This window comes from Phalacrocorax aristotelis, chromosome 1 (assembly GCF_949628215.1).
Source record: "Phalacrocorax aristotelis chromosome 1, bGulAri2.1, whole genome shotgun sequence".
Lineage (NCBI taxonomy): Eukaryota > Metazoa > Chordata > Aves > Suliformes > Phalacrocoracidae > Phalacrocorax > Phalacrocorax aristotelis.
Genome location: NC_134276.1, coordinates 176,892,897 through 176,905,028, shown reverse-complemented (window position 1 = coordinate 176,905,028; position 12,132 = coordinate 176,892,897). Strand labels below are relative to the sequence as shown.

Below are 12,132 nucleotides of genomic sequence, written 5' to 3'. Positions count from 1 at the left end.
TTTGGCCACCTCCCAGTAAAGAAATGCTTCCTAATATCCAGTCTAAACCTCCCCTAGCACAACTTTGCACCATTCCCATGAATCCTATCCCTGGATACCAGGGAGAAGAGATCAGCACCTCCCTCTCCAATTCCCCTTCTCAGGAAGCTGAAGAGCGCCAGAACTCAGTTCCCACTGAGTTTTTTATAATTTGTTTAAATAAATTCCTAGACTAATGCAAGAATGTTCAACATGAAATCCAGATGTGCTGGCACATCAATTATATCCTAAAACTCAAATGGAAAACTGAAGGTAGATATCAGAGCTAGAATTGAAAATGCAAGAAAACTCCTTTCCCGCATGTGATCAGCAACCAGGAAGACAAAAAAGGTTCTTCTCCAAACCATCTCTGGATTAAACTCAGAATACTGCCAAATTCCTGTCAGAAAAAAAAACCCCTATGTAACACTTGAGATGATATAAAAAATATCCAAGTTAACTTTTTCAGCTCCTAACAATCACTATCCTGTGAAAATTAAGATACTCCTGAAATGAATTATTAAAAATAATTGCCATTCATATGGGTAAAGCAAGACCAAGTGCCAATGAAGAAAATAAAATAGACAGCTCACTTGAAAAAGTATGAGAATTTTTGAACACCTATGTAAAAACAAGGACTAATGAGGACATCTCCTTTGGTATTGTCTAAGAACTAACGAAAGTTTATACCCACACATTTGTACGCTTTAAAAACACCTTTTACATTGTCCTGTAATAATTTTGACTGCTACTTTAAAAAATTAAAATCTGTGAGTGCACCGGCTTTACATAAAATACTAATTACTACATACTTGATTACCCTCAATCTTATCGCAGACAGCGCATAAAAGCCTAATATATTTTGTGAACATTTATGATCTGAGAAATTAAATAGGCCAGTATAAATATGACTAGAAGACATTATTTTTTCCTCTACTTAAGAGCCCCTGTCAGCCGGACGCTATTTGGGAGGGTTAAGCACTCTCACTCAGTGCTGCAGCAGGCACCAACGCAGCCCCCTTGCAACATCGCCAGGAACTCGGCACGCACTCCTTAACATTGCAACACGTACGTGGCATTTCACAGCACTGCTCTGTAGCCCTCTTTTTCACTCTACTGAACTTCATCTTCTCCAGGGCAATTCACTGAAAGAGAATTTTCTCATCCATTAATTGAGTTTTGGCATTTGATCTCTATTGCTTTAAAATCCCACACACTATCAGACCCCTAGTATTGGAGTATCCTTGTGCTTTTAGTGTGGTGGAAGTAATTCCTTAGAATTGTCTTAGGATAAAGATTAAACAGTTAAAAAGATTACTGCTATACAGCTAGTACTCTACACATTATGAAAACCAAGCCCACAAACTTCAAGAGATACTTCCCCTTTTTCAAAGACTAGGCACACCAAAAAAACATATAATTTTGTACGCTATACACTAATGAAAATGTAAACGCTTAAGAAACTAGACATATCTCAGAAATAAGACTAGATGAATTTGTGTGGTATATTTAATGCCTATTAATGAACTTTACCACAATATTCAGCACTGGGGTAAAACAGTGTTCTCTGTTCACAGCATTTTGCAGGAGCATATCAAAGACCTGTTATCTAAGGTTCACCTAGAAACAACAGAAAACTACAAAAGGCTGTCTGTAATAAGAAAGGACTGAATTATTACACCGCTGTAATAATTACCCTATTGGTACAAAGACCAAAACCACAAGAACATGTCAGAATTTTCAACTCGGAGGTAGAGGGGAAAAAACCAACACATGGTTCTAACATATAATTGGATAATTTGGATTTTAAGCTTCAAGTCACCACTTCAGTCAAAAATTCTGTGAAGAAAATAAAAAAATCACAAGAAGTTGTGTTTCATGTGACTAGTTGGCATCCTATTTTTAACAATACTGATTAACAGATGGAAGTGGAGTTTTTCCTTCAAAAGTGCTTTACTCATCATAAAGTACTAACAATGATGTTAAACAAACACATTTGTGGAACTAAAAGAAAAACAACCATGTGATTTCACATTTGTTCTCTACAGCTATTTCTACAGCGCTCTCTGACAAAACTACCATTTAGTTATATCAACATATACATGTGTATATCACAATAAGGAAGGGAATATACCACGTCATCACTACAACTTGAATCCCTTTTATCATGTTGATATTCCAAATACTACCATATCTATATTTTTATTTGCCCAGCTACTTTACTCATGGTAAAAAGAAAACTGCAGAAATCCGCACAAGTTTCAACAATGAATCAATAAGCTTACATAAATCACACTGCCAGAAGTCAGCTCTAAAGAAGAGTTTAGTAAAGAGAATTAAAAGGGAACATACTATCCCCATCGGGTGATAAATATATAGAGCATAAAGCCTTTCTTTCCAGTTCTGGCTGAAGGACTCCGTGCCTCCCCAAGACGTGCCAAGGGTCTGAAGCGCAGGACGAGCAGGAGGAGTCTCTGCAGAAATGAACAGTGCTGGAAGAGCACTTGATAATGAAAAGAACTTGTCTCTTCCATTTTAGAACTGCTGGACAGCAGCACTTCATAAAAGATTATCAAAATATTAAAAATTTATATAGAGATGCCTTTCTTCTTCTCTGATCCTTCTACCCCAATTGCAAGGTAAAGTCATAGGAAGAGAACAGGCACTTTCTGCCAGTGATCGTAGAGGAAGAAAAGGACAAGCAAGTTTTACACAAACTTCCCTTAAAATATCTTAAAGTTCCTACAGAGAAGGAAACTAATCAAGGATTTGGGATTAGTCTGAGTTCTGAATTTCTTTGATTATGACTTGACACGATTTCACCAAAAGAAGTGAAAATTCTGACTTCTTCGCAGGGTATTGATACATTTACCTTGGACTAAGTACCAGACATCTTAAGAAAACAGAGACCTCAAAGATACCAGGTTTTTACATCACTTTTTTCATATCCTGACTGCATCATGTGACAATGGAATAACACAATACCTCATCTGACGGTAGTGTTGAAACCTATATAATATTCACCAGAAGTTACGAGCTATTCCTTCCACCAACACCTTAATCAGTTTGAAGGTAAGTTCTTGTCCCCAAAGTAAACCATTTAAGAATTTTACCACAGTAAACAATACGTGACAGATAGCACATTACGTATTAAAGGAAGAAAACATGGTCTGCCAGATTTCTCAGCCGAAAACACTTCTCCCATCATTATCTTGGGCTGTGCGTGTTAAGCTAATTTCCTCTTCCAGTTACACCAAAGCAAATTCAACATTAAGTCCATTAACCAAATTATTTTAGAGTCATTGGAAGACGAATCTGGCTGTATGCACAAGCACATACGTAACAGCTATTTCTGAAATGATAGGGCAGATCATCTCTGTGGCATTCATGTCAGAGCCATGACAAAATGCTTTTCCCAGATGAATAAATGACAGCAAGAAGGCTGCGTTCAATGGGAAGAGGAAGCCAAGAGCTGGCTTGTTTCCATGGAAACAGTAGCAGCATCAGGCAGAACAGCTGTAGAAGCAGAGGCAGAAGTTCAGGACGCAGAAATCTTGCTGATTTTACCTCACTGATGTGTCAGTGCCATGGGAGACCATATGCATTTAAGGTAGATATGCTAGTTTATGTTGAATACATCATGTATTAAGCTATAATTTCCAATTAAAACTTTTAACAGCAGGCAAGCCAGAAGTACATTAATAAAAAATATTTATAATGGGTTTTAGTCAGCCCATGTACACATGAAACTACGGACAGTATGAATATCTGTAACAGTGATGCATTATAATTTTTGTCATTAGGAACAAATCTTGTAATTTCTTTGGAAACAACAGCTCCCATAGGCTAAATGCTTCAAGCAGAATGACTGGTTTTCTCCAATTTAATCTAATGGACTCTTTTCTGACCTAAATATAATACAGCATTTTGATTACCAACACTGCAAAAGGAATATCCTCTTTTCAGTTTCTTTATCAACCTTACTATTTTCTTTGTATACTTTTACAATCATTTTCAGACAGAGGACATCTGCATAACTCAAAAATTATTAAAGTTAAAATCTAAAGTGTACTGGCTTTCCATGACAGACAAAAGATAGAGAGTAGAGATTTGTACTTATAAATTAAAGGGCCTTTCTGTTTGTTATGAAAGCAAATAAACTCTGCTATTCACTATTAATCTATAAATGTGTATTGTGAGATTAACATATCTTCACCACTCCAGTCACGATGTCTCAATCGAACTACCCCAGCAGCGTTGCTTCCACCAAAAATAAAAACCATCTTGCATCACAAACAGCCAAAGCCCTAAATTTAACTCACCCCGTTCATTCACCCTAGTACATGACAGGAATCTAGGTACCTGGAGAAAACGTAAGCAAGCCACCAAATAAAGATATAACTTATCTTTGCTAAGAATGCTCTCTAATATGATTTCCATGGCTTTAACCTTTTGAGGGTATAAAATCATATTTTCTCCCTCTCCCATCTCACTCATTTCAGCTGATTCTTCCTACAGCCATTCCCACTGAATGTTCAAAGCTGGTGTAGATGTTATGGGACGCTAAAGGAGTCTCTTACTGTCACTTCACATAAAGCAGTAGATAGAAACTTTAGATTTCCATCCCACAATACCGCTCACTGCTCAAGCCCAGCTCCTCACGTCACCATGAAGCAGCATAAGATAAGTCTTTTTAAGGACTCTTGCAAGGGGTAAGGATCTTGGCGCCTAGACTGCAAGGCTGTCCTGGTTTTATCTGCATTTCAGTGAATACTTACAACAAACTTTACAAATACTTGCTAATTACTTTTTATCCTCCCCTCATAAACCAAGTAATTATGATCTCTCCTATAGATGAAAACCGTACAGCAAAGGAGTTGTGTAACTTGCCTTCGGCTGCTGAAAACAGCGCGGGTGTTGCAGGCAGCGCCTGCTGGAGTGCCCCGGGCCACAGACTCCAGCGCTGCTGAGCTACCCAACTTCGCAGGCGCTGTCCCCCTCTCTGTGAACAGATTTACAGTCTTCTCAGAAATGAAGGATCTATAGCTATGAACTTTGTGAACCCCCGGGCCTTTTTTGAGTTCCTGCACTAAGTACACGAGCAATCCATAATCCTTAGGAAAAATCGATGACAAATACTAATTACTTCTTCAATCAGCATCATGCTTCAACTATTATTCAAAAGTAAGAGGCCTTAAAAGCTAAATTAATTTGTAATACGATATCAGAGACGAGCACTGACATTCTAGGTCCTGCTGGGCATCTGCAGACGCTCATTTAAACTCCGCGCTTAATTATGCCTCTCGTGCTTTCTTACAAACTATTTAGACATTATCTTTGCACTTTACTAAAGCATAATGAATACTTTGCACTTATGAGTTACCAAAGGATACCAAAATCATTTGCGGGTATTCACTAGTCAAACTCACAACACACATGTATGGTTCAGATAAGAATCAGGTGTCTGTTTCAGGGATGCTTAAACCAACACATACAAAGATTCAGATGCCCAATGCTTCTCCTGTGACAGTATCTTACACCACTAGCCTTCCGTATCTACACAACAGCATTCTGTCAAATAGCAGTTTGTGAATGATCGTTCTGTTAAGCCTGGAGTGGAAGGAGTACCGCTGTACTATTTTCCTTTCACAGTCTACAAAATCCAAAACAATAAAATGAAAAGAGAAATAATATTCAGATGTAACTCCTGAACTTTAGAAACAAAGAAAAGTGTTGAAGGCTTCAAAGCAATTGCATGTACTTCGATTACTACTTATATCTACAAAAGAATGTGTTTAGTAGATGTCGCTATCTGAATATCAAACTGCATACACTAAAAGTTAAAATTTTTTTAGAATCTCAAATAAAGTAAACCTTCTTGTCAACAAACTAGTTTCACTATTTATATAACATCACTGGATGGTCTTGCTAGAATAATCTTGTGCGTTCACTATCCCCCAATAGGTTACCATGGCAACGTATATTTGAATTTCTATAAATTTCTATTTTTAGAGATCACAGTTTAGGATAAAGGAAATCACAAATATTAAGTACAATTTCATTAATAGAAAATATCCCATTTTTATCATCATCATACTGCCCAGAACAGACATTGCTGAAGTTAAATCAGGCAGCAATGCTAAAAAAAAATAATTACCACAGTTATTAAGAAAGTTTACCACTAAGCAGCCTCACCATAATCTAAGGGCATATGAGTCAGTATCTAACACTATGAGGCAAAGACTGATGTTCACAGAGTTTTGTCTCTATTTCAGTAAGGCCAGGATTACACTCAAATGTTTTTAGAGTTAGTCATCATTTCAGCTGACACAAAACAAAACTGTATTCGCCAGAACACTTAGAAAATAATATCTTTGTTTCAGGTGTGGGAAAACGTTGAATTGACAGTAATGTCAACTCCAAACTAAGGTTACTATCGCCATAAATTATGGTGCTCCAGAGTGCTCACTAAGTGCATGCTAGTCCTTAAATACAAATTTACTTCATGCTTTAAAACTTGCCAGTAATCCTCAAAGTTGTCTCCCTACCTGAAAGACCAAGGAGCAGAGAAGCAGCCTTAAAGAAAATGAAAACACTGATTTAGATACTGTTGTTACAGCTCTGACACTGCCCTACTCTGGCCACCTGGGGTTGAAATCTGTATATAACGTTTAAAACCAGTTTTTAAGTTATAAAAAGGTGAATACCTTATCTTCCAAGAGATTAATATTGCTGTGTCACAGTTTTATATTATAGTGTTAATTATGGCATTCATTTTGCAAGCTCGAAATATCTTTCCCTGAGCCACTGACAGTTCAGGATGGTCTAGTACAGACAGAAAATTTGGAAAGCAAGTACCTACAGGTCTGTCAAAGAGTGGACCAAAGCTGACTTAAAAACCAAGTAACAGCTACAAGTCCAGGGCGCAACTGCAATCAGCATGCCTACATTCCTATTTCTCCTAGTTATCTTCCATTTAACATTTACTTGGCACTCCGCAGTTCTCCAGCAAAGTTGAGTGGAAGGATTGCCTATCGTAAAAGCTGCAGATTCGTCACTGTCAGCAACTTTCCACGAAAGAGTAAAGTGAAAGACAACTTGCAGCGCAATCACTGCGCGCGCTACTGTTTCATCAGGTAACTGACAGCCAAATTTTCTTCAGGATTCAGACAGCTAAGATGCGAGCAACGTGGGTATGTCATTGATAAGCAAAGATAGACACTTCTCGTAGTTTTTCTTCAGAACCGATCCTTTATTAAAAACGTGTTGCAATTATCAGCTGGAGCCAGCTGTCAAGGCAAAACATACTGGTAGGAAACCTTCAAAAACATAAACAATGCTGGCACTCAGCAAGTGACAGTAATAACTACGACGACTTTTACTTTCTGTTTAACTTACCTAAGCTCACAGGAGTTGCTAATGTTCACAAGAAACTGCACCAGGCCACAGGGTACAATTCAAAAAAGCCACTTAACCACACGCTTATGGTCACATCTACGAGACTGCCAGTGAAACCAGTGGAACTGATCAGGAGATGACACCCACCGTAACTGCACTTTCTGCAGGATGAGGCTTGGCCCTGAACACTTCACGGGAATCCTGGTAAATATGCTGCAGAACACTTATTACCATTTTGTAATCAAACATTTCCAATTACAAGTTCTCTTTCTTGTATTGCAGGGACAATTTGCTGGTATGGTTGCTTTTCCCATTGTGATATTTGAGGCACTGTTGTGTATTTCCCTCAAAGGAATTACAACCATTTGTTTGCTTCAAAGCCCTGGGTTAGAAAGCAAACCCACATCGCCGCTGACAACAGCAACTAAAAGACTGAACTAAAATCCAAACCAGCTAAGTAGAAAGCAGTCAGCATCAGAATCTAAAATCCCTATTCAAACAACAGAAACTTAGGACAATCATTTACTGCCCTGTACCCATACCCTCCGTCACAGAGCTGGTGAGAGTCACCCTGAGAAATCAATGCAGAGAGAGCCAGGGTGACCCCCGTCACACTTACTTTGTTGAACTCAGATCACCTCCCAGGCGCAGACTGATCGAAGCTGGGAAAGGGCTGAGGTTGCTCTCCTGCACGGCTGTCACCACCTCACCCCAAACCCGAGACATCCAAAAGCCGGGGGAGGGATGATGGCCTCCCAGTGGGGCCAGCCGACCCGGCCCCAAACGCGCTTCCATGCTGGTGCTCCGAGAGGACGAGGGCACCTTGGGGCTGTTCCTGCCCACGCTCCCCCACGCACAAACAGGTCCGCCGGCGAGCACCTCCATAGCCCCACCCAGGCCAGGGGGGTGAGCGCGGCTCCCTCGCAGACTCCTCGGGGCACAGCTCCCACCTCACCCCACACACAGTCCCACGGGGGGGATGCCGACACAGCAGGACCCCCTCGTTGCCCGACATTGCCTGCACAGAGGACAAGCACCACCTCCCCACTGGGGCTGACATCACCCCCACGCAGCAACCCACTAAAGCAACACCTCTGCATGCCCACCCCAAGCAGGACGACCTTCCCCTTGACGCCTGTCACACCTGCCCCCTGTGCAAGGGACCGCGGCGTGCGCAGCCCTGGCAGCCCCTCGGCCTCCCCAGCAGCCCTGGGCGGGAGCGCCGTCCGACGGCGCTTACCCTGGCAGCCCGCGAGGAGTAGGGGTCCTCGAAGAGCGCCCAGACGCGGGGCTGCAGCCGCCTCCAGCGCCCGCCCTTGCCCTCGGCGGTGGCCCCCACGTCCTCGATGCCCAGCCTCTTGGCGGCCAGGTCGTCGTCGTCGCCGTCGGGGGGTGGCTCTCCGGTCAGTAGGTCGGGCGCCTCGAAGATGTCGAGGGCCTCCTCGGCGTCGCGGTGCTGGCGGTAGGTCATCCAGCAGCAGGGCTCCACGTCGGTCTCGTCGATGCCCCAAAAAGCCAGCTCCTCCTCGAAGAGCGGCCCGCAGACGTCGGCGGGGCAGTGCAGCTTGCCGGTGCGGTAGTAGTTGAGCACATAGGCGAAGACCCCCGGGTGCCGGTCGAAGAAGAACTCGCTGGCGCCGCCGCTGCCCCGGGGGCTGCAGCCGCTGCCGGGATCCGGGCAGCCGCCCGCCGCCGGCGGCGGGTTGGGGGGGGGCGGCGGCGGCGGCTCCTCGCCGCCCGGGGACTCGCTCTGGGACTCGCAGGCGAGCAGGGCCAGGCGGGTCCCCGGCAGGGTCTTCAGGGTGCTGCGGTAGGTCTCGTGCCGCGTACCCCCAACGTTGAGGATCACCCTCTCGTTGTCCTCGAGCTTCCCCATCGCTCCGGGTCGGACATGACTGGGGAGGGCGCGGGAGGCGGCGGCGGGGATGGAGGGGCTGGGGGCGGGGAGGGGGGCAGCCGGTGGCGGGCAGGTCCGCGGGGGGGACGAGCTTCTGCCTTAAACGCAAAGAGAAAGAAGAAATCGAGGAGAAGCCCCCCCAAGCATCACCGGGGCGGGGCTACTCCCCGCCTGCCCCAGCTCTCTCCATCTCCCCCCAGACTCTCGCCTCCCCGCACGGCCGGGAGAGCTCCCGGCCCCCCGCTTCCCCCCGCCGCGCGTCTCCCGCCTGCGGCCCCCCCCGCCCCGGGCAAAGCTCCTGGCAATGTCCCCGCTTTCCCCCCGCTAAAGAGGGCTACCGAAATGGCACTGCCGCTTCTCCCGCGTACGGATCCGCCACCGTCCCCACCCCCTTCTCCCTCGCGGGGCTGCGTGAACCGAGCTGATGGAATAGAAAGTGTGCGGTTAATTATTTAATGGGCTTCTATCTTTCATTATCCTAACAGCTTAAAGGGGGGGGGGGGGGGGGGAAGAAGGATTAGGGGTTTGCCTCTCTCCCCCCGCCTCTATTTTGGGAGGGAGGGATTGCTTTGGGGGAAGAAAGCCCCCCAGCAGCTCAGGCACACCCTTGGAAAAGCTGCCTGCGTGGAGCTGGGCTCGCTACTTTCTCAGACAAATGATGAAGACGAGAGTGCATCGCAGGGAAGAGCCGGCGGAACCAGCGCCGGGCTGCCGTGGGTTTCTCCCCGCCAGCCCCCCGCCCTCCCCTACCTTTGCCGGAGGAGAGAAAGCGGCTCCTCTTCCCGGGCGGGCTCCGCTTGCGCGTGGGGGCGGCCGCCGCTCCCCCGCTGGGCGAGAACTACTTGTTGTTGGGCTTTTCCTTCCGCGCTCAGGGAGCTGCTCTACCTCCCTCCATGCTCAACTCCGAAAGGCGTGAAAAAGGTGCCGGCTGGGAGATCCCGGTCCCGTCGTTTTCGAAGGGAAACGCCGCCGCCGCCGCCTTCCCACGGCGGGACGGGGAGCGGCGCCACGGGCGGCGGGTCCGGGCGCCTCGGGTAGCGGTGCTGCCGGGATCCCACCGCCTCTTCGGGAAGATGAAGGTGAAAACGCACCTCATTTGGGGCTGAAGCTCCTCCCCGGGGCGGGGGCAGGGCAGCCGTCCCTCCGTACCCCCTCCAGCCCCCCACTCCCGGCCCTGTGGGGCGGAGGGAGGCGATAGCAAAAACATACCACATCTCTCCGAAAAAAAGGCAACGCCGCCTCCGCTCCCGCTACATGTAAATTTGGTTCACACTTCGGGAAAACACGCGGGAAGGGAGCGGGGCTGAGAATAGCTATTTTTCGGAGGGATGCAGGGGAAGCAGCGCCTAGCTACAGGTGACTGCGGAGAGGGGCTGCTCAGCCCCCCAGGAGAGGGTCCTTCACCCGGCAGGTCTGTGCCTGCAGCACCCGGGTCCCCCAGCCTCGGCGTGCGGGGCATGGGGTGCGCCGGGTGCTGGCGGACTGCGGCGGCCAGGAGCGCCCCGGCTCCCCGGGAGCCCTCGGGTAACCCCCGGGGGAGCTCCGGGAGCCAGCTCCAGCGCAGGCCAGCAGCTGGAGGAGCCCTGGCCTCCGGGGGTCGGGGAGGGAGGGCTCAAGGAGAGGGGATCCAACTTCTATGTCAGCTGGAAAAAACAGACACAGGGCAGGGGCTACGCTTCATGCTTGGTGTGCTTCATACATTGGAAGTTGGGGGTTGCAGCGGGGATGGAAGTTGAGAGTCCCCAGGAATGCAGAAGGGAGCCCAATGACTGCACCAAGGTCTCTGCCTCCAAGATAGCTGAGTTATTTTCTACAGCCTATTTTATTGATGCCTGGTTTCACCTGGGTTGGCCAAAGGGAAAGAAGCCTCCAGCCCCAGAGAGGAGATAAACAAAATGAGAGGTGATCACTTTTGCCACTTCCTGCAAAAGAAAAATCTTTCTCCACACCAAGAGTAGTCCCTGGCATGAAGTACGGTAATGAGTGGAATAAATGGTATCTGAAACATCCCCCCTTCCGCATCAGAGCCTTTGGCTAGGCACTTGCTGGCGTTGGGAGGGCAAAGCTCTGCTGGAAGTGATGCTCAGAGGACACTCTGCTTAGACCAGATTGCTTTAACCCAGATCTGTCTGTATGTGGCATCCATGATGTAAACAACAGACTCCCAAAGCAGCAGCAACTTTACAAAATGGGTTTCAAAAGCTTTCTCCAGATGTACATTTTGAAGCTCCTTACAAAAAAAAAAAAACCACCACACAAAATATATCCTGCCAAAGCAGATATAATCAGTTAGTGAAAACTCCCGGGAGCCAAAATTAATATTCAATTACATAGTTGTAAATCCAGTGGAAAGGACTCACCAATTCTAAACGAAAGCAACGCTGCACTTGCCAAACTTGCTTTCTTTGCAGAGGGGATTTTTCTGAAAAGGGAACGCAGAGAAGGAAGGACTAAGACGAAATGAATATTCATTGTCTTCTCTCTGACCTACGAGAGGTTTCTGGAGAAATGCAATGTCTTAAAGCTCCGCAGCATTCATCCATTATGGAAAACCATGGGGTGGCAGTAGCTGCCAAAACACTAGACAAACTGTACCATCACAGAATACCAGGACTTCCCTCTGAACTGTCACTGTCTGCTCAAGTCCCACATCTGCGCTCGGGTTACAAGACAAGCACTCCTCTCCAAAAAAAACCCAAACCAAACCACCACAAACAAAAAACCCAAACCAAAATAACAAAACCAAACACAAAACCCCACAAAACCTAGAACCCCCCAAAGGAAAACCCCACAACCCACCCAACGACCTAAGAAACCTA

The 12,132-nt window shown here is 46.2% G+C and overlaps 1 protein-coding gene across 5 annotated transcripts in view; it reads right to left on the bottom strand.

Moving 5' to 3' along the window:
• Nucleotides 1-9,392, bottom strand: part of KCNC2 (potassium voltage-gated channel subfamily C member 2) — a 104,461-nt gene extending 95,069 nt beyond the window's left edge. For all 5 annotated transcript variants that reach the window (XM_075080785.1, XM_075080788.1, XM_075080783.1 and 2 more), the window contains exon 1: nucleotides 8,657-9,392. In XM_075080785.1, the coding sequence (XP_074936886.1) occupies nucleotides 8,657-9,292 (636 nt within the window). In that variant the 5' untranslated portion in view covers nucleotides 9,293-9,392. The remainder of the gene's footprint in view (nucleotides 1-8,656) is intronic.
• Nucleotides 9,393-12,132: the final 2,740 nt, after the last annotated feature.